Source organism: Scophthalmus maximus, chromosome 11 (genome assembly GCF_022379125.1).
Source record: "Scophthalmus maximus strain ysfricsl-2021 chromosome 11, ASM2237912v1, whole genome shotgun sequence".
Lineage (NCBI taxonomy): Eukaryota > Metazoa > Chordata > Actinopteri > Pleuronectiformes > Scophthalmidae > Scophthalmus > Scophthalmus maximus.
The window spans coordinates 22,041,738-22,065,986 of NC_061525.1; the positions used below are offsets into that span (position 1 = coordinate 22,041,738).

At 43.3% G+C, this 24,249-nt stretch overlaps 2 protein-coding genes across 4 annotated transcripts; both read left to right on the top strand.

Moving 5' to 3' along the window:
• The first annotated feature begins 1,969 nt into the window (after positions 1–1,969).
• Positions 1,970–10,447, top strand: ilvbl (ilvB (bacterial acetolactate synthase)-like). The gene is made up of 15 exons (XM_035622106.2): positions 1,970–2,124; positions 2,293–2,434; positions 3,892–4,093; positions 4,337–4,464; positions 5,152–5,402; positions 5,851–5,950; positions 6,089–6,186; positions 6,304–6,440; positions 6,669–6,803; positions 6,957–7,071; positions 7,147–7,316; positions 7,671–7,741; positions 7,839–7,910; positions 8,348–8,453; positions 8,545–10,447. The coding sequence occupies exons 2-15, from the start codon at positions 2,309–2,311 to the stop codon at positions 8,721–8,723; spliced, it is 1,890 nt and encodes a 629-aa protein (XP_035477999.1). The 5' UTR covers positions 1,970–2,124; positions 2,293–2,308; the 3' UTR covers positions 8,724–10,447.
• A 1,904-nt stretch (positions 10,448–12,351) lies between these two features.
• Positions 12,352–24,240, top strand: fam118b (family with sequence similarity 118 member B). 3 transcript variants are annotated; one of them, XM_035622311.2, is made up of 9 exons: positions 12,367–12,703; positions 12,822–12,862; positions 14,472–14,561; positions 15,219–15,471; positions 19,811–20,038; positions 20,881–21,009; positions 21,110–21,407; positions 22,476–22,541; positions 22,875–24,240. In XM_035622311.2, exons 3-9 carry the CDS (start codon positions 14,479–14,481, stop codon positions 22,886–22,888), a joined length of 1,071 nt encoding a protein of 356 aa, XP_035478204.1. In that variant the 5' UTR covers positions 12,367–12,703; positions 12,822–12,862; positions 14,472–14,478; the 3' UTR covers positions 22,889–24,240. The 3 variants fall into 3 exon arrangements, with proteins under 3 accessions (XP_035478206.1, XP_035478204.1, XP_035478205.1); XM_035622313.2 differs by lacking the exon at positions 12,822–12,862 and having other exon boundaries at positions 12,352–12,501; XM_035622312.2 differs by lacking the exon at positions 12,822–12,862.
• The last annotated feature ends 9 nt before the right edge of the window (positions 24,241–24,249 follow it).

Sequence of the window (24,249 nt, forward strand, 5' to 3'; positions counted from 1 at the left end):
CCTAGGTCTTCTTTCTTTTTTTTTTTTTACAGTGATGTGTGTCAAAATGTGTCATCCAACATAGACGATCTGTTTCACAGGATTTCCGCCCTCACCACCCTGAGGTTGGGGAGAGAATGGGCCGGGCGGAGGGTCTGAGGGCCAGCTCATCTCAGCTCACTCTGGAGGGAGAGCCCTTCCGCATCCTGGCAGGCTCCATCCATTATTTCCGCATCCCCAGAGCCCACTGGGAGGACCGGCTGCTGAAGATGAAGGCCCGTGGTCTCAACACTCTCAAAATGTAGGATGTGCCACTGCAACTTGATTGTGCCTCATGCTGCAGGACTTAAACTGTTCTTTGTCCAGAGGGGGAAACAAACACAGATCAGAAGTGGAGAGAATCGGGTAAAACACTGCGACGTGACAGAATGGTGTCCGTGAGGTAAAGTTCTCGTCCGCTTTCTGTTTTTGTTTCCCTGTTATCTGTGGCCGATTATGTGCGTACAATGTTATTAATGTGTGTCTTCTGCTCTCTTTGCAGATCGTTGTTTTTCCGAGGAACCAAAAGCAGACGACAAAATGCAGTTAGCTGAAGATGGAAAGACAATTGATGTTTACAATCTCCCATTTTGCACACTGATGTGATAATAATGGAAAGCAAAAAGAAACACTCTCTCACACACGTTTTGACGCACACTAGTTCTTGACAGTGATTGTTAACCACCACATTGTATGAAGCCATAGCACCACTGCAGTCATTTTATTAATCTTTAATTCATGTTTAATTCATTCTTAAAAGGTTTTATGAAATGTCACATATTCTCACCGATTCTGTTTTGCCAACAAACTATATAAATTGAAAAAAAAATCCTATCTTCTTCTTTATCTTGTTTTCACATTTCAGCGTGAAGTTTGCTCTGATGACATTTGGCAGTTTGACCCTTTGACGGCGTGACACTCCCCCACTGGCTTCTGATTGGACGGAGGGCGTGTCGGTTACTCAGGCAGCACTCTGACGTCAGAGCAACACCACACAGCCTCGTCAAGTCAACAGCAACACAGGAACTAGAGTCGTATTTTCCTTCACAATAAAGGACTAAGATTTGTTCAACTGGACAATGCAGATTTAACTCTGTAAAAGATATTGACACAAGTCAAGCTTATTCATAAAACACATTTAAAGCTGACCAAAGTGCTGTACAATAAATAAAAAGAAGAGAAAAGAGATGAATTTATTTAAAACAATCTTCAGGTCGCCAGTGGAGATATGCTTGTTAAACCTTAAAGCAGGGTCAAAAAGATTTTTTTAGTCATATTTTATTTTTCTCTGGATACATGTAAATCTGTGTGCATGTGGTCGTGAGTATCTCCAGCGAAGACCATAGATTTCTATTCAATAATGGGCTAATTTTTTCCAGACATGTTGACTACGTCCATTTATATTTACATATCTCCTCACAGATGACAATGTTTTATTTAATTTTTATATGATTTATGGATAATGATAATGCTTTGTAAAGACTGAATATGCCAAATGCATTTTATTTTGCGTTGAAAATGTTTTTGATGTTTGAAGAGATTTAGAGATTAATTCTAAGAAACTCAAAACCTTTGTGGTTGGGTCCATTTTTTTTCTAGTAAAAGGTGCAATATTTTCAATGTTTGATTTTGAAGTAGTCCAAAGGTGTTCAGATTAGATTAAGATGCAATCCAATTGATTACTTTACTGATCTGATCCAACCCTTTAGTGTACACAGTCTAAGGTTGCTGCTTGAATATTCATGTAAATTCTTTATATTTATTATTCTAATTCTCTTTATTTTTTGCAATTCGCATTTTTTTTTACATTTGTTTGTGTAAATATTGCATATATTCTGTTACGCTGTGTGAAACGTGCTGCTGTTACACCGGGATTTCCCAGCTTGGGACGAATGAACTAACCATCTATCTAGCGATCTAGACATGGGCAATTTATTGTGAAAATCAAAGCCGGAAGCTCGACACAGTTCTCGCTAGCTTCACTCCTAAGTGTATCCGCTGGAGTTCCTGCGTCGGCAACACAGACTGAACATTGAAAAAGGTCGTGCAGGGGAGAGAGCTGCTCGACTCCATGTCCTGCGAACTAATATCGCCGTGAATCTACAGGTATGGAAATATATCCCCGACTTTTTTTTCCAAATGCCTCTTGTATGTTGTCAGGAGCTTAGCTAAGCCCTGAGACCGGAAGTGGACGAGTGTAACAGTTGAGAGCCGGTTTTTGGACATTGAACTTTTAGCCAAACGGGAGTTTTGTTTGTTTCATTTGTTCCCCAGCTCCAGCCCCCTCGACATGGAGCCGGTGTTCGGCGGCAGCAGCGTCCTCGGATGCGCGGCGGGCGTCGCGGCGGGCGTCGCGGCGGGCGGGCTCCTGCTCGCCGCCTACAAACTGGGCTTACTCTACCAGTTGTTCCACAAGGTGGGTGCTCCTCAAAAGAAAGAAATCATTTTCCCCCACGTGCGTTATGTTTCTATAGTGCAACAGTCTGCACAGGTTTACATTTGTAGCACGTGAGCTGACCCCCCTCACCTGTTCTGTGCAGGTGAGCAGGTTGTCACAGGTGAAAGGTGAGATGGACACGCCCCTTAACGTTAAAACAGGGTCAAAAAGATTTTTTTTTTGGTCTTATTCGATTTGTCTGTGGACACATGAATGTCTGTATGCACGTGGTCGTTAAGTACCAGTGAAGACCATAGATTTCTATTTAAAAATGGGCGTAAATGTTTTTTCTCAGACATGCCGACTTCGCCCATTTTTATATAGAGTCTTTGGTTGGGTAGTAAAGGATTACATGTAATCTGGATAACGTAGACAGATTACAAAAAAGGTAGTAACTATAATCAGACCCGTAATTAGATTATAGTTACATTGTCAAGGTGTCAATGAATAGTTAATTACATTTTTTCACAAGGTAGGTTCTCCTCAAAAGCATAAAGAAATCAATTCTCCGCTTGCGTTATGTTCTTTTTATTGCAACAGTCTGCACAGGTTTACATTTGTAGCACACATGAGCCAAATTATGTGTCCTCTGCCCCCCCCCCCCTCCCCCTCACCTGTTCTGTGCAGGTGAGCGGGTTGTCACAGGTGAAAGGTGAGATCAACACTCCACTAAACGTGACCTCTGACCGGACTTGTTGTCTTGTGGCACAAAGGTCATCAATCCCCCCCCCCCCCCCCCACCCACCCACCCAAGGCTGCACGTGAGAGTTCCCGAAGCCTGACAATGTGCGGTGATTGTGAAATATGATAAGCGTGTCGAGGGTTTTTGTGGTTATGGAATTTGTTGAAATCAGTGTCAGTATGGCCTGAATATTCTGCACTCTGTCTTCAACGTTTGTTTGCCTGTGGGTGCGGTCGAATTGTCAAACTCTCCTTTAGCACAGGGTACACAAGGAAAGGAGAAATAGACGCCCCACCATTCATTGCAGTGATATTTAACGTGACTAACCATGCACGAACGTAAACGATTCAATCAGAAGTAGAAGAGTATGAATATGACCCAGAAGGGACGCAGGTCATCATGTGAGTAACTGTTACATCATCATCCATCTGATGGAGTTTTTTGTAGTCCACCTTTGGAAATTTCTAGTTCCACCACGGCAGACGCATCAATAGCATCTGCCGTCACGTAATGACGTGGTATAGTGTGAGTGGAGTCGGCGTCTCTGAGCAACGCTGTCCACTTTTCCTAATTCCCATGAATCCTCCTTTACACCTGTCCTTGACCTCAGTGGAAAACGTCACGAGTGTCAAGGACAGGTGAGGAAGAGTAGATAGGAAAAGACGATAGGAAGGACAATCCCAATCCACCCAGGGTCTCCTCCGAAGGACCTGGAATCCAAAAAACCTGAAGATCTTATTCTGTTTCATTTCAGACCGAAACACAGAGTCCGCGGCACGGCGGCGAGAGCGTGGCCGAGGTGCTGCGCGCCCACGGGATCAAGTACGTGTTCACCCTGGTCGGCGGACACATCTCGCCCATCCTGGTGGCCTGCGAGAAGGTCGGCATCCGCATCGTGGACACCAGACACGAAGCCACCGCCGTCTTTGCCGCCGACGCCGTGGCGAGGCTGTCAGGTGCGGGAGTTGAAGTGTCTCTAGTAAACGTGTCGAACGCAGTAGTTACGGGGAATGACAGAGAGTTGGGTGTGTGGCCTTGTGAAGGTGTTTGCATTCCCTCTGCACATGAGGTATATATGATATGTGTAATTAACACATTGGCGCAGTCTTACGGGTGTGTCAGAGGTGTGCCAGTGTTCTGACAGACATGTCTTCTATAGGCGAACCAGCTGATTGGCTGTTTTTGACTCCTTCCACCAGGCACTGTCGGTGTAGCAGCGGTCACCGCAGGCCCGGGCCTCACCAACACGGTGACGGCGGTGAAGAATGCCCAGATGGCTGAATCTCCGTTGCTTCTGATTGGAGGAGCTGCTGGGACGCTGCTGCAGGTGAAGTGGACTGAGAAACCGAGGCAAATCAGATGTTGACCGCGCAGGTGAAACGAAAGCGCAGTGGGTTCCGCTGCTGTCGGTCTCAGTGTGTCTTAGAGATGTTTCCCGATACCCGTATCGAAAAATGACGCAAAAAATACCGGATCGGGTTTCAACAAATAAGCTGATATATGAACAGATCTGCCACCATGTCTTTAAAGTAGTTCCACACACACTAAATGTTGCATTATGCAGAGCGTGCACACAATTTTGCAGTGTTATACGCTGTAAAACACAGTTTTACTTGCGCTACACTACCAGAAATCATGTCTTCCTGTTAGCCGCCGCTCTTAAAAAAAGTACCTTCCAGTGTCATCACAGCGCAACTGCTATATCTGTTTTTTTCAAAGGGTTTAGCCTGAGCCGGGCCATACAGCAAGGATAGCAATCATCATTTCCATACAGAGTTAGTGCCAAACAGCTGTAAAACTAGGATATAAAAGTTGTCATTTATTTTTTGCACTGGTATCTGTACTTGGTATTGACCGATACACAAAGTCCAGGTGTCCCGCCTCGCTATAAAGGAAAGCAAAATATGGTTTCGGATCATCTCTCGTGTATTTTAAATGTATTACACTCCCGAGTGTGCTCAGCTGCATTTTCCAACCTCTACGTCGATTCTGGGTTTTTTTTTTCGCCGAACAGGGCAGAGGAGCGCTGCAAGACATCGACCAGATGTCGCTGTTCAAGCCGCTGTGCAAGTTCTGTGCGTCCATCAGGACCATCAGAGAGATCGTGCCCACGGTCAGGAAGGCCCTGGCCGTCGCCCAGTCCGGAACTCCCGGTCCAGTTTTCATAGAGTTCCCCATCGACACACTCTACCCCTACCACCTGGTGTCCAAAGAGTTCGGGGTTAAGAACCCGCCCAAAGGCCTGATGGGGAAAATTGTCTCGTGGTATGTTATCAACTTATCTCCATGACCAGTACATAAAAAGGAAATCATTCTGTATGAGAATAGAAATTTGGCACCACTTTTTATGCAAAACAATAACCAGCAACTTTATTGGACCATTGATATACTGAGATTTGCCACATTTTGCATTGGAGCTTTAATACAGCCGTGAACTTTTAGTGCACCTTTCAACATGACCTGTCAGCAGTATTATTGTGAAGTTGAACAGACAAACATGAACGGGACATTGCTAAAGTCCAGAGACTCGTGACAGCGGCCGCATCAGAGCCAAAGAAGCACATTTTAAAATTAAATTATCTTATCGGCTTAAAAAATGGCCGACACGATAATCCTAAAAGTGCGTTGCCAAAATTAGGGATTTTGACGTTGTGTGAAAATATCAACAACAAACAATCTTTCTCCAAAATCTTCTTTCCTTATTTCCCGTAAGGTACCTGGGCAACCACCTCATGAACCTGTTCGCCGGAGCCTGGGAAACAAGAGACGTGTCTCCGCTCCCCGTCGACATCCCACAAGCCACAGACGATCAGGTTCCGACTGCTCTTTGTACTTAGTGATTGATGCCGCTAATGTGTTCTTGCCAGTACTGTGTGTGTGCAGTTCTTAAGAAAAGGCCAGAACCAGAGTTTTAGGTGTTTTTGCTCCATTTTTCTTTCAATGCAAATCAGGTACAAAGGTGCATCGAGCTGGTGAGTCGAGCCAAGAAACCAGTCATTCTGCTCGGCAGCCAAGCAACACTACCCCCAACGCCGGTCGATGACATCAGGTAAATGGACCATGTCTTATGTGCTACTAAAATTTGCCCTTCGACCTTTCAAAGGCATTGAGATGTTTTTAATGTAATGGTTCGTAGCAACGCTCATCAGGTCATTTGCTTTGACAGGAAAGCCTTGGAGGACCTGGGCATCCCCTGCTTCCTGGGGGGCATGTCTCGTGGCATGCTGGGTAAAAACAGTCCCATCCACATCCGACAGAACAGGAGAGACGCTCTGAAGGAAGCCGACTTGGTGCTCTTAGCAGGTCTGGTAGTTTGATATTTGATCAAACAAACTAAAGACTCATATTTGAGATTAACGTTATTATTTTGATACTTTTTTCAATGTTTCAAAGAATAAAAGCTGTTTCTGGCTGAAATAACAAACTCAGGAAGTTTTTTTTTTTTTTTTTTTTTTTTTTTTAAAGGCTTAAGACACAGACCATCCAGAACTCCTTGAGAAATGTCGTGTTTGTGTGTCGTTGCGTTCGCAGGCACCGTGTGCGACTTCCGCCTGAGCTACGGCAGAGTTCTCAACAGGCGAAGCAAGATCATCGCTGTCAACAGAGATAAAACGCAGCTGCTGAAAAACTCTGATATGTTCTGGAAGCCTACGATAGCAATTCAGGGTATGTTCACAAGCTGCCATCTTCATTATCGGGTTCATATTTAAAGGGGCTGTCTGTGTAATTTTAGATCTCTGGTCCAGGGTTGGATCATATGACAGATGTATTCATTAAACCCTCAAAGTCTTGGCTATTATAGATATTGGTCTGTTTTAGGCGACGCTGGCTCGTTGTTAGTGCGGCTCTCTAAAGGCCTGAAGGGCCACCGCTGTCCGGCGGAATGGCCCCAGGGCCTCAAAGCTGGAGATGACACCAAAGAAAATAAGAACAGGTGAGGAGAGGTGAGGGTCTCAGGTCCCCGATGCAACTACAACAAATTTTTCATTTTTATCTTTTCTCTTTCCAGGTCTAAAGCTGATGAGAAGACCGATCATCACCTGAATCCACTGAAAGTCCTGCACTGTGTGGACGAGCTGATGGCGGAGGACAGCATCATTGTTGCCGACGGCGGGGATTTTGTCGGAAGTGCTGCGTACATAATGAGACCAAGAGGACCGATGCGCTGGCTGGATCCGGGTAAGATCCTGTAGACGAAACAAAGAATCGATGTGTGTGTGGGAAAAATTCATTCGAACAACGACTGACCACGGTGGCCCTGAAGAGGCAAATCATGACAGCAAATAGGAATACACAACGGCAAAACAGAAAGTTTCTTTTTTGCCGTTGTGTTTGTTAGGTTGCTGTTGCCGTTTGGTTATTCAAAGAGAAAAGGGCTTGTAATTTCAGCAATGTGAAAATGAAATCAGAATTTCAAATCCTTTTTTTTTTAATACTTTAACTAATTGTAGATTTGTCGCTTACTTGTCTACATGTAAATATGTTTGTTATACATAATCACAAGTGTTACATCCTGTGACCTCGTTCCTACAGGAGCCTTCGGGACCCTGGGCGTTGGAGGAGGATTTGCCCTGGGGGCAAAACTGTGCCGGCCGGACTCTGAGGTATCAGACGTAATCAGACATTATCTGAAAGTACTGAAGTTCTGATGCGCCCATTTTCTTTTTTACGATTGAGACGCTTCTTCCGTGTTATTTTCAGGTGTGGATCGTTTACGGTGACGGCTCCCTAGGATACAGCGTTGCAGAGTTTGACACGTTCACGAGACACAAGGTAAAAACACCCACACGATTAAATGTTTTTATCCGTAACAAATATGAAACAGTATAATGATAATTATTAAAAGCAACACCTGTCATCCTCTGTCTTGATCAAGACTATTTTCTATCAAGTAGGGCTGGGCGATAAGGCCTATAAATAATATTGCAATATATTTTTGTAATATCGCGATATATATCGCAATATTTTAAAATCTCCTCAAATGCACAATTTAACCCCTTGATGCATACAATCACACCAGTATGATGATTTTAGTAGTCCATGCAACCTTTGTCTGTATTAAAAACATTCTTAAATCGTAATTCTATTCATTAATGGTTTCTATTGGGACAATTTTTAAGCTTGCATGCAAAAAGGGGGGAAATCACAACCGAGTTAAATTACACGGGCATTTCTTTTCTTCTTTTACTCCACATATTATTCTGCTCTAGACACCGGTTATCGCCTTGGTGGGAAACGACGCGTGTTGGAGTCAGATCGCCAGAGAGCAGGTTCCCATCCTCGGCAGCAACGTGGCATGTGGCCTCGCATTCACAGGTACGCGGTTTGTTTGTTTTTTGCCCACAGCCTGGTGCCCGGTCGTAGGATCATATAGTAGCTAACTGGCGTATTGCACTTTTCTCTGCAGATTATCACATCGTGGCAGACGGGTACGGGGGGAAGGGCTACCTGGTAGGGCGCGAGGACGAGGACAGGCTGAGCGACGTCATCCGACGGGCTCAGAAGGAATGCGAGGCGGGCACGGCGACGCTCCTCAACGTCCTGATAGGGAAGACCAACTTCAGAGAGGGCTCCATCTCCGTTTAGAGCTGCTGCTGCTGTTTTCCCTTTTCCTTCAACTTCGGCTGCCTCCACAGCGAGTTTCGCTGCTGGGCTTCATGAAGGGATTTGAACCTGCGTTGTTCAACCCAAGCCCCGATCAGACCTCTGCTAATCCTCTGTGCCCTTAAAGCCATATTTCACTTTGTCTACAGTTATGCTGCTCTCTCTCTCTCTCTCTCTCTCTCTCCCTCTCTCTCACAAGAGTTCAGTCAGGATCTCCTTTACTTCCCTCGTCAGATCATTATCATTATTATCAGGTTCTAGCTGCAGATCTGCCAGCCTGGAGACTAAAGCTTTTTTGTTGTGCGTGCTACCTTCAGGGTCGTGTTGTGTTCTTTGACAAGGAAATTGCTGCATTTCACGAAAAAGGGAAAGTTTCCTGCTTTTAGGGATTTCACCTCTTGGGGGTGAGATGTTGAACCTTTAACCAGCCTATTATAACTCGGATAGTTACAGCAGAGTATCCAGTGACGGAACAAACGTACCAGCAAATAAACCAGTGACAGAAAAAAATCGCTGTCATCAAATGTGACGACGAGTCTGCCTTTTCTCCTCATCCCTTTTTTTTTAACGGGGGTCGTGATATTCTTTTATCGGTTTGTGATAAAAAACTTGTCAAATAGGGAATCTTTTTTGAATGTCGAAGACTGATAAATGGTTTGCCTTTTGAAGTTTGATTGTATCTTTGAGTACATTGAGTGGAGTGGGGGTTTCTTCTTTTCTGCATCTGACCAAATATAACTAGAAAAGGCAATTTCTGAAGAAGTTGCGGTGTGAACGCTGGCTGCTGAAAGGCCGACGCTAAACTGGATTGCTGGCTTTAATTAGGATGAAGGGAGTAAGGACAGTGGGGAAATGGGTATTTAATGTGTAGTGACTAGAACGATCGCGGAAAACGTTGAATAATATGGAAAGTATGAAAAAGTTGAATAGAGGCCGGAATGTCCTTATTGAGCCGAACCGTTTGATGTTTGAATGGCGTTAAAGGTTGATAAGTGTGGAAGAAGGAAGAGGGCCCCAAAACGTTTTGGGGGACAATAAAAATAATAAACAAATCAAATCAGAACATTCCATTACGATTCAAATATCATCTGCGTTGATGCAATGATCAAAGGGTCAAAGGCACACGCGCGCGCGCACACATACATATCGCATATAACTGGTAGTGAATCCTCTCAATCCGATTTGAAGTATAGCAGACACACAGATGGCGAGACACATTTACAAAAACGAAACAAATACCACCGGACAGGCGAGCACAATTTCTCAAGGAACTCTTGTTCTAAAAAACCTGTTGAGTCAGGGATCAGCTGTGGCTTTGCCTTCCAGCATTCACACCAATAATTTATTGAAAATAAACAACCAAATTGCTAAACTTAAATCTATTTGCATGAATATATTCAAAAAAAAATTAAAAAGGTACATATTTATTATTTTGATGTCCACAAGTAAATCAAGGTATTGGGCCCAATCAATCGACTAATTTAAATTGTATTTAATACTAGCTTGTATGCTGTGATGTTTGTTTTGAAATATGCCTATATACACAATATGTATTGCACAATGATCATAACTTATTTGCACACCAGGGGAACATGTGTGGGGAATGTGTTATTTGGTACTTAAAGGGATTAATGGTTATTAAAGTGTGAACTTTTTGATCATGAACTGATGATTTGGATTAAAATAAAAGAACGTGGGTAACGACAGAGCATTGAGAAACTTACTCATTACTTTTGGATGATGCGAGGATTTTCTCGTATTACCATGTAGTCAGTTTCATTCATCTTTTCTTATCTAATCATAACTTTTAACAACTTTCTATTTCACTTACAGTCCTACAGTTACAGTATTTTCAGGTCAATATTAACTCACTTGTGTTAACATGGCTGGCCAAATGTTGATTTTTTTTTGTTGTTTAAACTGATAAGATTTGATAAGCGAAGGAAAAAACGTAGGTTTTAGTTTGAAATACTTTTGAAAACATAAGTGGATCAAATGTGTTCACCTAGAGGAAAACTAGACCGTCACACCACTCGGATTCTCTACAAACTAAGCTACACAGCTCTGTTTTGATATCGCTGAAACACTGATTTGAATCATAGAGGTCTGCGTACATATTAGAAAGTTTAGACTTTTGTGCAATGTGCACGATTATTTGGAAACGGGGGCAAAAGATATAATGTGAATGTCTGCACCTGCACCTCGTGGTTCCACGGATGCAGGGTAAATATTTCACATGATTATTAACTCGGCACCCAAGTTAGTGTTGAGTGGTCACTGCAGTTTATCATGTTGAACAGGAGATGGCAGGCTGGGGCCGGCAGTGGGGTTTTTTGGACTCGAGCTGTTTATGATGACCTGTTTCTGTTCAGCATAAATTATGAGGTTAAAAACCAAAACAGTCATTGAGTAAAAAAATTTTAAAAATCAGTGAATGCCAACTTTACTACAAGGGGGGTTTTCAGCGATTCAAAATCAAAAGTGTGTGTAGGTTTACTCTGAATTATGGAAGTCCAACAAGTTTCTGACACAGGATAATCTGTGGTTCCGCTAATTTCTTAGTGATGCTTAAACGCAAAAAGGGGCTGTAATCTGCAGCAAAAAAAATCATAAATGTCACAGTGACAGTTTATGTAAACAACACATTGTAAAACAACACACTGTATATATAAATGCCACAAGCCATTGGGATGTATTCAACACTTCACCTCTGTCTGACGGAGACAACCTGGATTCTGTTTGACAAAGATCCCGGCACATAACATATGCTTATGCAAGATTGGATAGATATATAGGTAGATAGTTACTTTATTTATCCCAAGCTGGGAAATTCCGGTGTAACAGCAGCACATTTCACACAGCACACTTTAAAAATATATACACTATACACACAAACAAATGTAAAAAATAAACGAATTGCAAAAATATAGAGAATAAGAATAATAAATATAAAGAATTTACCTGAATATTAATAGTGGAAATAGTGCAGTAGCACAATCAGTTACCAGTAGTGTGCAGAGGAACATGGTAACATGAACATTCTTTATGTTTTTATTCCTCATACTTGTGTAGTTTTGCTGTAATTGTATTTTCTAATGTGTACATCTATCTATCAATCTATATCTATCTATCTACTGTACATCGTTGTCTACATAGTGGCCTCTTGACCTCCTTCTGACGTCACACCGTCGGAAAGGATCTGGGTATTTGCTGCGTTCGCGTGCTGCTTGTAAATCTGAAATCTTCACTTCTTCGCTTTGACAATATCAGTAAGAGAGATTTTTTTTCAAATAAAGCGAACTTGATATACGTGGTGGTCAAAGACTATAATGAGTATTGTATTATTATATATTTCGCAAACTGGGTTGATTGAATAAATACGGCGAGCAGATTCAAACATGATATATGACATGGTATATCAGAATGACTTAATAATAAAAATAAATAATATTTCTGATATTTATAGTAAGTCTTAATCGTTTTTTAAAAAGTTGTCTTTTTTTTCTTCTTTTTTTTTGTCATGACGTGTAAGACACACGTCTCATGCGGGGGGAAAAAACCCAACCGCTGGTTATTCGGGAGAGCACCTGAAGGCACCACGAGACTACCGGCGCGACTTTCTCTTCTTCTGCGCTGCACTTCGACGCAGACGGACGATGTTCAGATCCGCCGCCGGCAGGAGAGTCGACCGAGTGTTCCGTCGTGCAGCGGCGGACCAGCGCGCCAGACGTTTGTTCGAACAGCTTGTTGACGTTACTTTGTAAGAATGCGCCGGTAACACAGTAGCAGTCCGGGGCTTTCAAACAAACAAACAAGCAAACAAACGGACAGCGAGACCGATTAACCGAAGTTAGCTCGACGGCGAACTCTCGTTAGCTTGAAAACGCGAGGTTGTTGTTTTTGTTCGCGTCGGCGAACTAACTAACCGAACCGGTTAACCGACCACAACGGGTTAGCATCAGGTTAGCACCGCAGCGCCGACACACACACACACACACACACACACACACAGAGCCGCTTACCGTGGTTCACGTCGACACCAGACTGTTGAAAAAGGATTTTTCTACCTTTGGAAATTAGAAACACGCGTTTGTGGACGTCAACTTTTACCTACGTCAAAGGTGAGTGAGGTACCCGGTGCTAACTGCTCGTGTTGGCATCGAAGCGACTTGTAGGTCGTCCTGTCAGGAATTGATGTTCAACAGGATTGAATTTATATGTAAAAAAAAAGAAAAAGAAAAAAGCATTGACTTCCTGCATATTGATTAGATAGAAAGATTAACTTTATTGATCAGGTGTTACAGCAGCAGGCATCAACACACCCCACCCCACAAAACGTTTAAAGAAAAATCGAAAAAGTTTGATGTTCAACAGGATTGAATTTATATATATTTTTAAAGAATTGACTTCCTGCATATTGATTAGGTAGAAAGATTAACTTTATTGACCTGGTGTTGCAGCAGCAGGTATCAACACACCTAACAAAATGTTTAAGGAAAAATCAAAAAAGATCCATGTTCAACAGGATTGAATTTATATTAAAAAAAAGAATTGACTTCCAGCATATTGATTAGATCGATAAGAGGAACTTTATGGATCCGGTGTTACATTAGCAGGTATCCGTCACACAACACACCTAACAAAATGTTTAAAGAAAAATCTAAAAGGATTGATGTTCAACAGGATTGAATTTTTTTTTAAAAATTTAAAGGATTTACTTCCAACATATTGATTAGATCGAGAAGATTAACTTTATTGATCCAGTGTTACAGCAGCAGGTATCAGTAACACAACACACCTATCAAAATGTTTAAAGAAAGAGGAGTGATGTTCAACAGGATTGAATTTATTTTATTTTTTTAAAGGATTTACTTCCAGCATATTGATTACATAGATAAGAGGAACTTTTTTGATCCGTTGTTGTTGCAGCAACAGGTATCAGTAACACAACACAAAATGTTTTTAAAAAATCTAAAAAGTTGGAGCGGAGGGGCATTGATTTAAGTTGAAGTTAAGAGAAAACAAAACAGAAGCTGTTGTGCACAAAGTCACCAGGTCTGTTCAGAGATGTTTTTTCTTCTCTTACAGTGGCTACCAGTATGTTATCAGACCTTAGTGCTGACAGTAAGGAAATTAAATATGATTTCCCTGTTTGTAAAATGATAAAATGATTGAGTTTGGCGAGAAAAAGTTGAATCCGCTTTTCAGAATTTGTTTTTGTTTTTGTTGGACCTGTATTATTATAATTCCCTGTCTGACATGAGTTGTCTACTAAATTAATCGCCAACTTTTTGATGATCGATTAATCGGTTCAAGAGTTCAAAATTCAATGATTTCAGCTTCTGGTTTCTTTCCTCCTCTGTGACAGTAAAACTAAATATCTTTGGTGTGTGGCCAAAACAAAACATCGTCTTGGTGGTTTTGGGGAAACACGATCAACATTTTTTTCACTATTTTACGGAACCAAAAACAACGAATCGATTAATCTAGAAAATAATCAACAGACGAATTAATGATGAAGATGATGGTTAGCAGCAGAGCGACGCTCCACATGTAACCGTCACCCGCTTGCATGTTAATGATGTATGTGACTGCGTTTAGCAGGAAAGCAGTATTGTTGACAAGTTGGAAGCAATGTTGTGTTGTGACTTTTTTTTGTTGTGCAAAATGAGTCATCGTTGCCTTTCGGGGGGGCGCAAAGCATGTGGTTGATCATCTGTCCTGTTGCAGGAGCTGAATGGCCTCCGTTGTAGCGGTGAAAACTGAGAAGCGACCTGCGGCCGATCCTCAGGATGCAGACTCGAACGCCAAAAAGCCCAGGTAGGCCTGGGGGCACATTTTTCATTTATAGATTTTGTCAACAGGGCTGATTTTAAAAGTTTTGCCAGTATTGATGCTGCCATCATGTGTTATCTGAATTATGCTGAATACGACTGGCCAACTTGCACTTGAACGCCCTCCTCAAGACGTTAGTACGAGTGGGGAAACTCTGAGATAATTTTGACACCCGAGTTGGGGTGACCAGAACCCTTTCAACATGGCGAAATGGATGGTACCGAATACTTAACGGTGCAACAAGTACTAACTGTTGCTTGTGTACATCATTTTAATCTGTAATCTCCATGTACACTTAACTTTATATAGACCAATGTCATTTATCATTCTGTCCATAACAAATGGACTACAGTCTGCTAGCACGGTGCAAATTTATGATTTTAGCCATTTCGCCAATTTCTGAATTCGCTCCGACAACAAAGCACTCAAGCGTGACATTCTCGTTATTCCAACTTCACAAGTGGGGAAGTAGGATCTTCCGACTAGCAGGTGAAGGCAGCATGAATCGCGGCAGGTTTTCGTTCCACACTGCGTGATGCTAGTGTGCTCGAAAATGGTTTGTTTAACCTTTTTCGAGAAGCGCCGTCTTTGGAGCCGTCCATCACTCACTCAAATCTCTGCCTGCCCCCCTACCCCAAAAAGAAAACTGCTGCCCAGCCTGAAGACCAAGCGAGCCCCCGAGCTGGTCCTTGTGATCGGCACAGGGGTGAGCTCCGCAGTGGCCCCCCAGGTCCCCGCGCTCCGCTCCTGGAAGGGCCTCATCCAGGCGCTGCTCGACGCGGCCAACGACTTTGACCTGCTGGAGGAGGAGGAAAGTCGGCGGTTCCAGAAACACATGCAGGAAGATAAGAACTTGGTGCATGTGGCCCACGACCTCATTCAGAAACTTTCCCCGGTAAGACTTAAACCTTGTTCCCCCCTCCCCCCCTTTGCCTTTCCTGTCTACATCATCCTGTCGCACATGTACCAACACATGGCAGATAAGACTTTCCAGCTCCCTGTCCTTCCCTCAGCCAGGGACGTTTTGTTTCAACTTACACGGATCGAGATATGGCATCTGAAGCATTATCCTGTTTAAAAAGCCTGTAGCTGATGACACCAGGTTTGTTTGCGGCGCTTGTTCTTCCATGAAACTTTGGTCATTACAGACAAAGGGCTTTAGTCAGTTGACGTTGAATTAATGACACATGCAGCAGTTTTCTGTTTCTCATTGATTCTAATGTTTTGAAAAAAGAAGAAGAAGAAAAAACGCCCTGCAGGCTATCTGAACCACTTTGAGGCTTATTGTATATTTTCAGCAAACAAACCAGAATTACGCGCCAAAAAAGTAGCACACATCTCTCGTCATCAACAAACCGAACCCTGCGTTGGTAAGAACTTCCCAAAAAATATGGTTAAGGATGCAATCGCCTACTTTTAAATGTTAATATTATTCAGTCACTTTGTTCCTACTAACTTCTGCATCAAACCTCAAATGACAAGTTTACCGAAGCAGAAATGAAAACGTAGCATCCAGAAAACCGCAACCCAACACCCCAAACCACCGTGTAATGTGCACATCCCATACATTAGCTATGAGCAAACTAAGGCCGTGACTGATCATGTTAAAAGGCAGTTTCAATTGGTCCTGCTCTTAGAATTTAAACATATCGAACTCCACTGCGAGGAATCTGTCTGACATGACATGCATGTGTGTTAAAGACCTGAGGAAGTGCAGTGTCAGATTTGGTGCGATTTGAACACGGAGCGAGTTGAACAGGATTTCGTCTATATTCTCACTAACCGGGGAACGGCTTTACCAGGGTTAAGTGAATATGCAAGCCAGTACAGAAAGTTCTCCCCATCAACATGAGCGGGGAAGAATGACGGGAGTAGCTCTGTCTCCGTTACAGGAGATGGCGCTCTGTCGTAATAAGGCTCTTTTTTTTTTTTTTTTTTTTTGGTTGAACTTTGTCAAAATCACAACAACATGGAGAGCGGACGAGAACAGGGACGACTTTCCGTCGCTGTACTTTTCGTACATTCCCTACGGCTTAGTGACGTTACCTTTCCGTGGCAAAGTCCTCGGGTTTAAAGGTAAAGCTTCGTGTTGTTGCTGTTGTTTTTTGCGCCGTCGCCTCCTGCTTACTGGGGGCGGGGCAGTTACAACCTACGGAGCATGCGCAGACCCGTAACCCGAGTTTACCCCGGTCAAGGTGTACACATGCACGAATACCCCGGTTACTACAGGAGTTATCTAGGTCTGTTAACTGAGGTATGATGAGAACTCAGATTTTTAGCCTGGGTAAGGTGTTTACATGGCGTTTGAGAAACCGGGGGTTTTGCCGTAACCCGGATATAATCGGGTTTTTATACTTCACTCATCTGTGCCTTCATCCACAGGCCGGCGTCACTCATCCACAACAGTTCACTACAACGTCACAAACATGTACGTACTAGCAACCAAACTCTTTCGCCGCCAAATGCTCGACTCTTTAAGAGAACCTGTGCTCGAGTGAGCTACAGAGTGAATGCAGAGAGGGAGCATCGTTAGTGAGGACAAATAATTGAATCAGAGCGATGAAACTTTTGTTCTATTTTAAATCTGACTGTTTCATGGTGGTTGGCTTGTAAAGCTGAATCAAACGGGCCCATCTCTGCACGAGATGGATCTTTTTCAAGAAATCAAAATAGTAGAACGATGAGCCATTCTTTTGAGAGGTTTATGTTTTTATCATATTATAAAAAATACAGTGACAATACTGATAACCGTGATCATCTTGGTCCCTATATCCATGATGTTATTTTTCATACCGTTGCATCTCTAGTCAGCGCACTAGTTTGTATCAAAAAGGACAAAGGAGGATTTGTAATTTCAAGACAGTTTTTACACCATGTGACAGCAGAGAGGACCGAAACTAAAATAAACGCATCACCTGAGAGAGAGTGGGACCAACTCAGTTAAAAAGAAGCCTTCGGGTAAAACAAAATGAAAGAATCCCGATAAAAGATTCAAGAAAACTTTTGCTGCTGATGGTGAGGGGGGAAAATATTTTTTGGTTTTCCGAATAAAACCCCAGTCTCTTTCTGTTGGATAGGTCCGTTCCGTGGCAGGGCTGGCAGATGGAAGCCTTATTGCCGTTTGCCTCCTGTGTTAGTCATGTCTCATCGCACCTTCGACACTGATCGTACGCGCTTTGTTTCAACCCCCTCGGCCCCGCCGTCACAAAGGGAACAAACATGCGCCTTTTTTATGGCTCCATCCGTCATGTTCATTTCAATCCACAGTCGCGCAGACACCGGCCCGCTGCTGTCGGCCACAGACGCAGCGGGGGTCGAGCCCGCTGAGAGCGGGGCAAAAACACCAAACAACCCCGTCTCTCCATTCCCCCAGATTTTCCATTCGGACAGACAGGCAAGCGTGCTGTAAAGTTACAACTGAGGGACGTGAGCTCGTAGCAGCTACATTCACCAAAGAAGGTTTCCCTTTTCCCCCTTTCACATGTCATCACTCAGACCTGAGCCGTCCGAGAGAAAAAGGCACGTCTTTGTGTGTCAGCCGTAGTGTTTAATCCCATGATGATGTTGGTCGTCGCGAGGCGCCTGCCCCCTAATATCAAAATACTCCTTTTTTTTTTTAGAAAACTGCACTCAGTTCCAGTAAATTCCAGTATCACTTCATGGGACTTTGTGTATCGGATGGATTTTGGCAACACGCTGTCAGGTAATGAGGATAATCTGCAGTTACGACTCAAATTAGACTTTATTTTTAAAAATCCTCTCTCACCTTTTGACCTCGGCAAAAAAAAGGCTAGTTAAATTCAAAGCGCGCCAACTGGTTGGTTTATCTCGACGAGAGATGTTAACAGGGTCCAGTGGAGTAAATGTGAATTGAACCAGAGACAAGTGTGTTCAGGTTTCTGCAGATTTGTCAACAACAACAAAAAATCTGATAAATACACAGAAGATAAAACACAAACGTATAAATCACTCAGATTCCATCAAAGAACAAAACAAGGATGCGTTAGAGAAGGAGCAGTAAATAACAAATATATGTGTATATATACTGCATGTATATGTACTGCATACAAAAATGCAGGTCATACAACAACATACTGTACAACAAATAACTAACTAAATTTCCAAAGAATATAGTCAGGCTTCCTTGTACAAACATTAACTGTGTATATGTATATTGTACTAACTTTACACATCCAGGGATAAAGGATACAACTTAGAATAAAATCCAGGACCTGGACGACTGAGAACCTTCACATATGTAACCAGAGCAGTTCACTGGCGCTGGAGCTCCATTTTGGCTACAACGTAAGCGCTGAGACGGTCCAAGGACACGGTGATCGGGATCGGTGCTGCAGACACTAGACCTAGATAATGAGCTCCTTCCTGTGGAAAGGACTCCCGACTGTTTTAGCCCATTAGAGCCATAATCTCTGGAAGCCAGCGGGAGCATTTCCCTGCGCCACCATCACCTTGGTCACTAGTACTCTTTGTTATTCTTAGCCGCTCGACTCTTCCGACCTGTTTTTTTTCTTCTTCCCCTTTACAACAGGCTCTCTGCCAGGTCAGACTGTGCAGTCACTTGTAATCCCCTTGGTGGTATGAGAGTTTATTCTTTTTATTTTTAAGGTGATACAAAAACAACAAGTGGCACCAAAGAAAGTTAGAGCAGGTCTCAGACCCTAGAAAATAAACAGCAGGGTCTGTAGATGTGCACGTTACAGAGAAAGACGTTATCCGGAAGCTGTTTTCAGACGCAAACCTTAGGGAAATTGGCGATGCACAGTTCACACCGACAGGAACGTAATTCCTGCTGTGGGAAGCACTGTTTTTTTTCAATCTTGAAATGATTAAATCATCTTTTCAATCATCAACGCTCCCACTCGCTCGGTGAATTTTTTTTAACCCAAGCACGGGTGGTCGTCTGGGATTGGCTCCAGCCTTCCCCCGCAAAAACTCAAGAGGCTGTAAATGCGTTTTACGTTCCAACAACAGCCAACGTGTCAAGATGTGTTTTACTTAGTCTTGGCTCCTAGATACCAGTGCTGCTGGTTAATCCACTGCATCTCCCTTTTACAGCTTTTATCATGTTAAGTAGGCAGGCAGTGCATTTGGTCTTGAATACATCATGCACATGTCTGTGAAGTCTTATAATGATTAGTTAAGGTGCTTTATCCAATCATAAACTTATGACTTTAAGTGAATTTGCCATTTGTCTTTTTAAAATTGTATTACAGAGAACGGGCAATGTGCGGTCCACGTTCTTCAAGGACTGTCTGTACGAGGTGTTCGACGACCTGGAGTGCAAGATGGAGCACGCGGGGAAGCACCTGCTGCGCTCGGTGCTGCAGCTGATGGAGAGCGGCGCGCTGGTGCTCACGACCAACTTCGACAACCTGCTGGAGATCTACGCCGCCCACCAGGGCACCAAGCTGGAGTCTCTGGACCTGACGGACGAGAAGAAGGTAAGACCTGCGCTTCGCTCACGTGTCAGGGCGTTAATTACGTTACTTTCATTTAGCTGATGCCTTTGTCCAAAGCGACTTACAATCAAAGATGCAGGTAGGGAATCAAAACCCAACCTTCTGTACCAAAGTCAGCGCAGTAACCCACTGACCTTTACCAGCTGCTAATTGTTCTTTACCCATCGCAATACAACCGAGTCGGCTTTTTTGAAATGAGTGCAAAGGTCAGCAAAGTATGGATTTTATGTGTGTTTGTGTGTGTGTATGCATTTATGTTGAATTGTTATATATTTAACACACATGGGCCTGAAATAAGTCAGATTTACATCTAAGACAATATCTCAACAAAGTTCCTCATTGCCTTTTGGTTTTGGAGAAACAAGTCTTTTGTCTGCGACGGCAGGAGGAGGGTCAAAGTTACAGCCGTTACTCAGCTGCTGTCGACTTTTATTGATCAAACAATATTTGCTCTCGGTTATAGACTCTGGTGGGAAGGATGCATGTGTTTTTCTCCAAAGTTTCCCTCCTGACCAGTTTCTTCACAACATTCACAAGTCGTCCAATCATCCCATTTATGTCCCAGGTCATTATTACTTTAAAAGTCAGTTTGATTATGTTTGAATTAAAGCACAAAGCTGCAGGAATTTAGTTTTTCTAAGGAACCACGTCCGTCGCCGTGCCTCTCAGTCCTGGTATTTATGCCCCGTCTCCATCAGGGCTAATATCCTCTCACTGCTGTTCAGTGGTTTTTACGCCCTGCCCGGCCAGAACAGGATTGAGTGCAGCGGACTGTAAAGTGTGTGTGTGTGTGTGTGTGTGTGTGTCTCTCTGTGTGTGTCTAGGTGTTGGAGTGGGCTCAGGAGAAACGGAGGTTAAGTGTCCTGCACATCCACGGTGTTTACACCAACCCCAGTGGGATCGTACTGCACCCTGCTGGCTACCAGAATGTACTGAGGAACACCGAGGTCATGGTGAGTCGGCGCTGTTCTCAACAGGTTGTCGTGTTTCTAACCTTAAGAATTTAGTGCAGAGAGAACTAACACACATTATTACCCCCTTGTTTTACGACAGCGCGAGATCCAGAAGCTGTACGAGACCAAGTCGTTCGTGTTCCTCGGCTGTGGGCGCACGGTCGACGACACCACCTTCCAGGCGCTGTTCCTGGAGGCGGTCAAGCACAAGTCGGACCTGGAGCACTTCATGCTGGTGCGGCGCGAGGACGTCGGCGAGTTCAAGAAGCTGCGCGACAACATGCTGGACAAGGGCATCAAGGTCATCTCCTATGGAGACGAGTACGCCGACCTGCCCGAGTACTTCGAGAGGCTGGCCAACGAGATCTGCAACCGCGACGTGGCCACCAACGGCTGGGGTGAGGACGATGAGAGCTGAGCACGGTTCACTTTGTCTTTGGGTCCGTCCCACTTCCCTAGCCCTTGGCCCTGTCCCACTTCCCTACCCTTCGCCCCTACCTAGGGCTGGGCGATATGGCCTTTAAATAATATCGCAATACAAGATATAAAGAGCGATATTTTTAAATCTCCCCACATGCACAGTTTAACCCTTTGATGCAAAAAAGTATTATTCAAACCAGGCAAAAAGACCAAGTAAGTCGTATGCCGGCGGCATCACGTTTTTGCGATATAGTCATTTAATACATCTCATATTCGAGAAACCGCCCATCCCTGGCCCTACCCCTCCGTTTTTGCGCGTTACCGCATGGGGTAGGGTGTCCCACTTCTTTTGCAGATCAAGGGGTGGGGGTTGTCTACCCCTTCAAACCTAGGGTGGTCAGATGCTGACTTCAGGTGGAGTTGGAGAACAGAGGGTATAGGGCCAAGTGAGGGGAAATGAGACTGACCCCTCACTGTTAATTGTAGAGGATGTGTTCTGGCAAAACCCTGTCTCCTATAAATTACAGCAACTATGTGTGGAAGGGAAACTTAATTGCGACCAGATTTTTTTAATATATTTGACGAGTCCCAAAGAATTTATATTGTTGAATCAGTTAGATGTTGACAGACAACATATGTTTCCCACCAAATAACTTGACTTTGCAGTCTAACATCCACTTGTAGTTACCACAGCATTATAAAACTTTTATGGTTGTGTTTATACTCTCGCAATACTTGAGGTCGGGGGGAAAATTATGATGTGGTTTAGTACGGAATGTGTTTATTAATTTTTAATCAAAACCGGATCTTAACAAAAGTGCTTTTGTTGCATGAACCCGGTCACAGACCGCCATTCTCTGGTGTGACAGTCATCTTCTTTGTCCGCCCGCCATCTACCTCAACCGGTGACTCGGCAGCCAGAAATAAATGTAGTGCTAAATAGATGTTTCCTTTTGAACAAGCGGATTACGTTGGGGGGAAAAAGTCCAGTTGTGTAAGAGCGTATTTTCTGGTTGGTTCTGTAAGTCTTTTGTATCCGTCTACAGGGTCTCCCTCTCTAAACGGGGAAGAGCAGCAGAATGGCTTCAACACACAGAAAAGTCTCCTTCAAGGTTAGGACTCGCTGCTTCTCTTTGACTTCAGACAGTGGACACTGTTCCAGAATAACATCCGTTATAAAAAAAGCCCTGTCGGCGATTCATGCTTTTCCACTCGCTGCATGCTGGTTAGATAGAAAATCCAAGACATCTTGTTCTTGATTTTCAGAATCAAAGAGAGACCCGCTGGTGTACACACACACACACACACACACACACACACACACACACACACACACACACACACACACACACACACACACACACACACACACACACGTGTTTCAGATGATGCTCTGCGTTATTCCACTGCTCACTCAAGTCCATTCCTTCTCTTTCCGCTCCCAGACAATCGCTCCTGACAGGCACGCAGGTCGTTCTCCTCCACGCCTCTGGGCGAGAGATCAGTGTATCTCTCGTGTGTAGCACTCGATTCTGATTTCATTTGGTGGAGTTAGGAATCCAGGAGCACTGTGGGGCCGTAGGAGACCTAAAAGGCAATTCTTTTTGCAGATGTCCATTTTTTTTCTTCCTTTTTCAGTAGTTTTTATTTAAAAAGGGAGAGGACAAACATTAAATTGTACTAAAAGGAGACATATTAAGCTTTTTCAATTTTGCCCCTTTTCCTATAGTTTGTTATAGATTTTTATGAATGCAGAAGTTCTGCAAAGTTGAAAAGCCTTAAGTAGAGCGAGCAAAACTCTGCTCCTGAAACGTCTCGTCAGTAGTCCGGCCGATCACGATGTTACAGTAGTGCATGAGGTACGTACGCCTAGCGGCAAAGGTGGTAACACGAGTGATCTGTCGAAACACTTAGTGAAAGTTAAACCATGCTCAGGCGGTCTTAATTAAACTGTGCAAACAAAGGGTTATTGGCATATAATAACCATTTGTCATATACATCTATACATGTGTATATATAGACGTATATAGGCATATATTTGTACGCATGTATATAGTTATGTATATACGTATGCGTGTATATATACGTATGAGAGTATACGCGTGTATATACGTATGCGTGTATGTGTATGCGTGTATATAGTTATGTATATACGTACGTGTGTATACCTTTGTATATACTTGCGCATGTATATGTATGTATATACGTGTATGTCTAACTGTAACAACCCAAATTAAAATTATGAACCTGAATACCAGCATTATATGTCTCCTTTTAAATATTGCTGAAACCCCAACATTTGGGTATCACAGAGAAAACCTTTAAGTTGATGCTGGTTGGTTTTGGACACCGTAAACAGACTTCCTCACCTTGACCTGACTGTCCAGTGATTACAGCTGTAACGCACATCCCCACGCTCTTACATTAAGAAAAAGAAAAAAATAAAGTCTTGATGGAATGTGAGATAAGATTGTATCTGTCATGCTCAACCCTGAAACCAGGAACACTTGATTTGCACATTACTGGATGGGGGAATGGGAATGGTGGGAAAAAAAAGAAGAAAACCATTGTCACAGACAGTTACTTGTTGATCTTATGATTCTGTCCTTGAGAATGTAAGTTCAGGAGAAGATGTTTTCACAGCAGAGAGCGACTCTGCCAGTAGCATTCACTTTGCCACTCCTGTGCTTCAAATAAAAATGTTCTTTATAAGCCTTTTTTTCTTTTTTTTGTATTTTTTAATACTTGCATGTGTTTTTCTGACATAGTATTTATATGTGCTATTTTCAAAATAAAGCTTTTGGTATCCCACGTGTCCTG

What these genes read in the sequence shown, in the direction of transcription:
- fam118b (XM_035622313.2), top strand. Translation starts at nt 14,479, where the DNA reads ATGGCCTCCGTTGTAGCGGTGAAAACTGAGAAGCGACCTGCGGCCGAT. An exon ending in TCGAACGCCAAAAAGCCCAG is followed by an intron (nt 14,562 to 15,218) that starts GTAGGCCTGGGG and finishes TACCCCAAAAAG; the next exon opens with AAAACTGCTGCCCAGCCTGA. An exon ending in CGTGGCCACCAACGGCTGGG is followed by an intron (nt 21,408 to 22,475) that starts GTGAGGACGATG and finishes ATCCGTCTACAG; the next exon opens with GGTCTCCCTCTCTAAACGGG.
- ilvbl (XM_035622106.2), top strand. Translation starts at nt 2,309, where the DNA reads ATGGAGCCGGTGTTCGGCGGCAGCAGCGTCCTCGGATGCGCGGCGGGC. An exon ending in CGCCGTGGCGAGGCTGTCAG is followed by an intron (nt 4,094 to 4,336) that starts GTGCGGGAGTTG and finishes TCCTTCCACCAG; the next exon opens with GCACTGTCGGTGTAGCAGCG. An exon ending in CTGCTGGGACGCTGCTGCAG is followed by an intron (nt 4,465 to 5,151) that starts GTGAAGTGGACT and finishes TTCGCCGAACAG; the next exon opens with GGCAGAGGAGCGCTGCAAGA.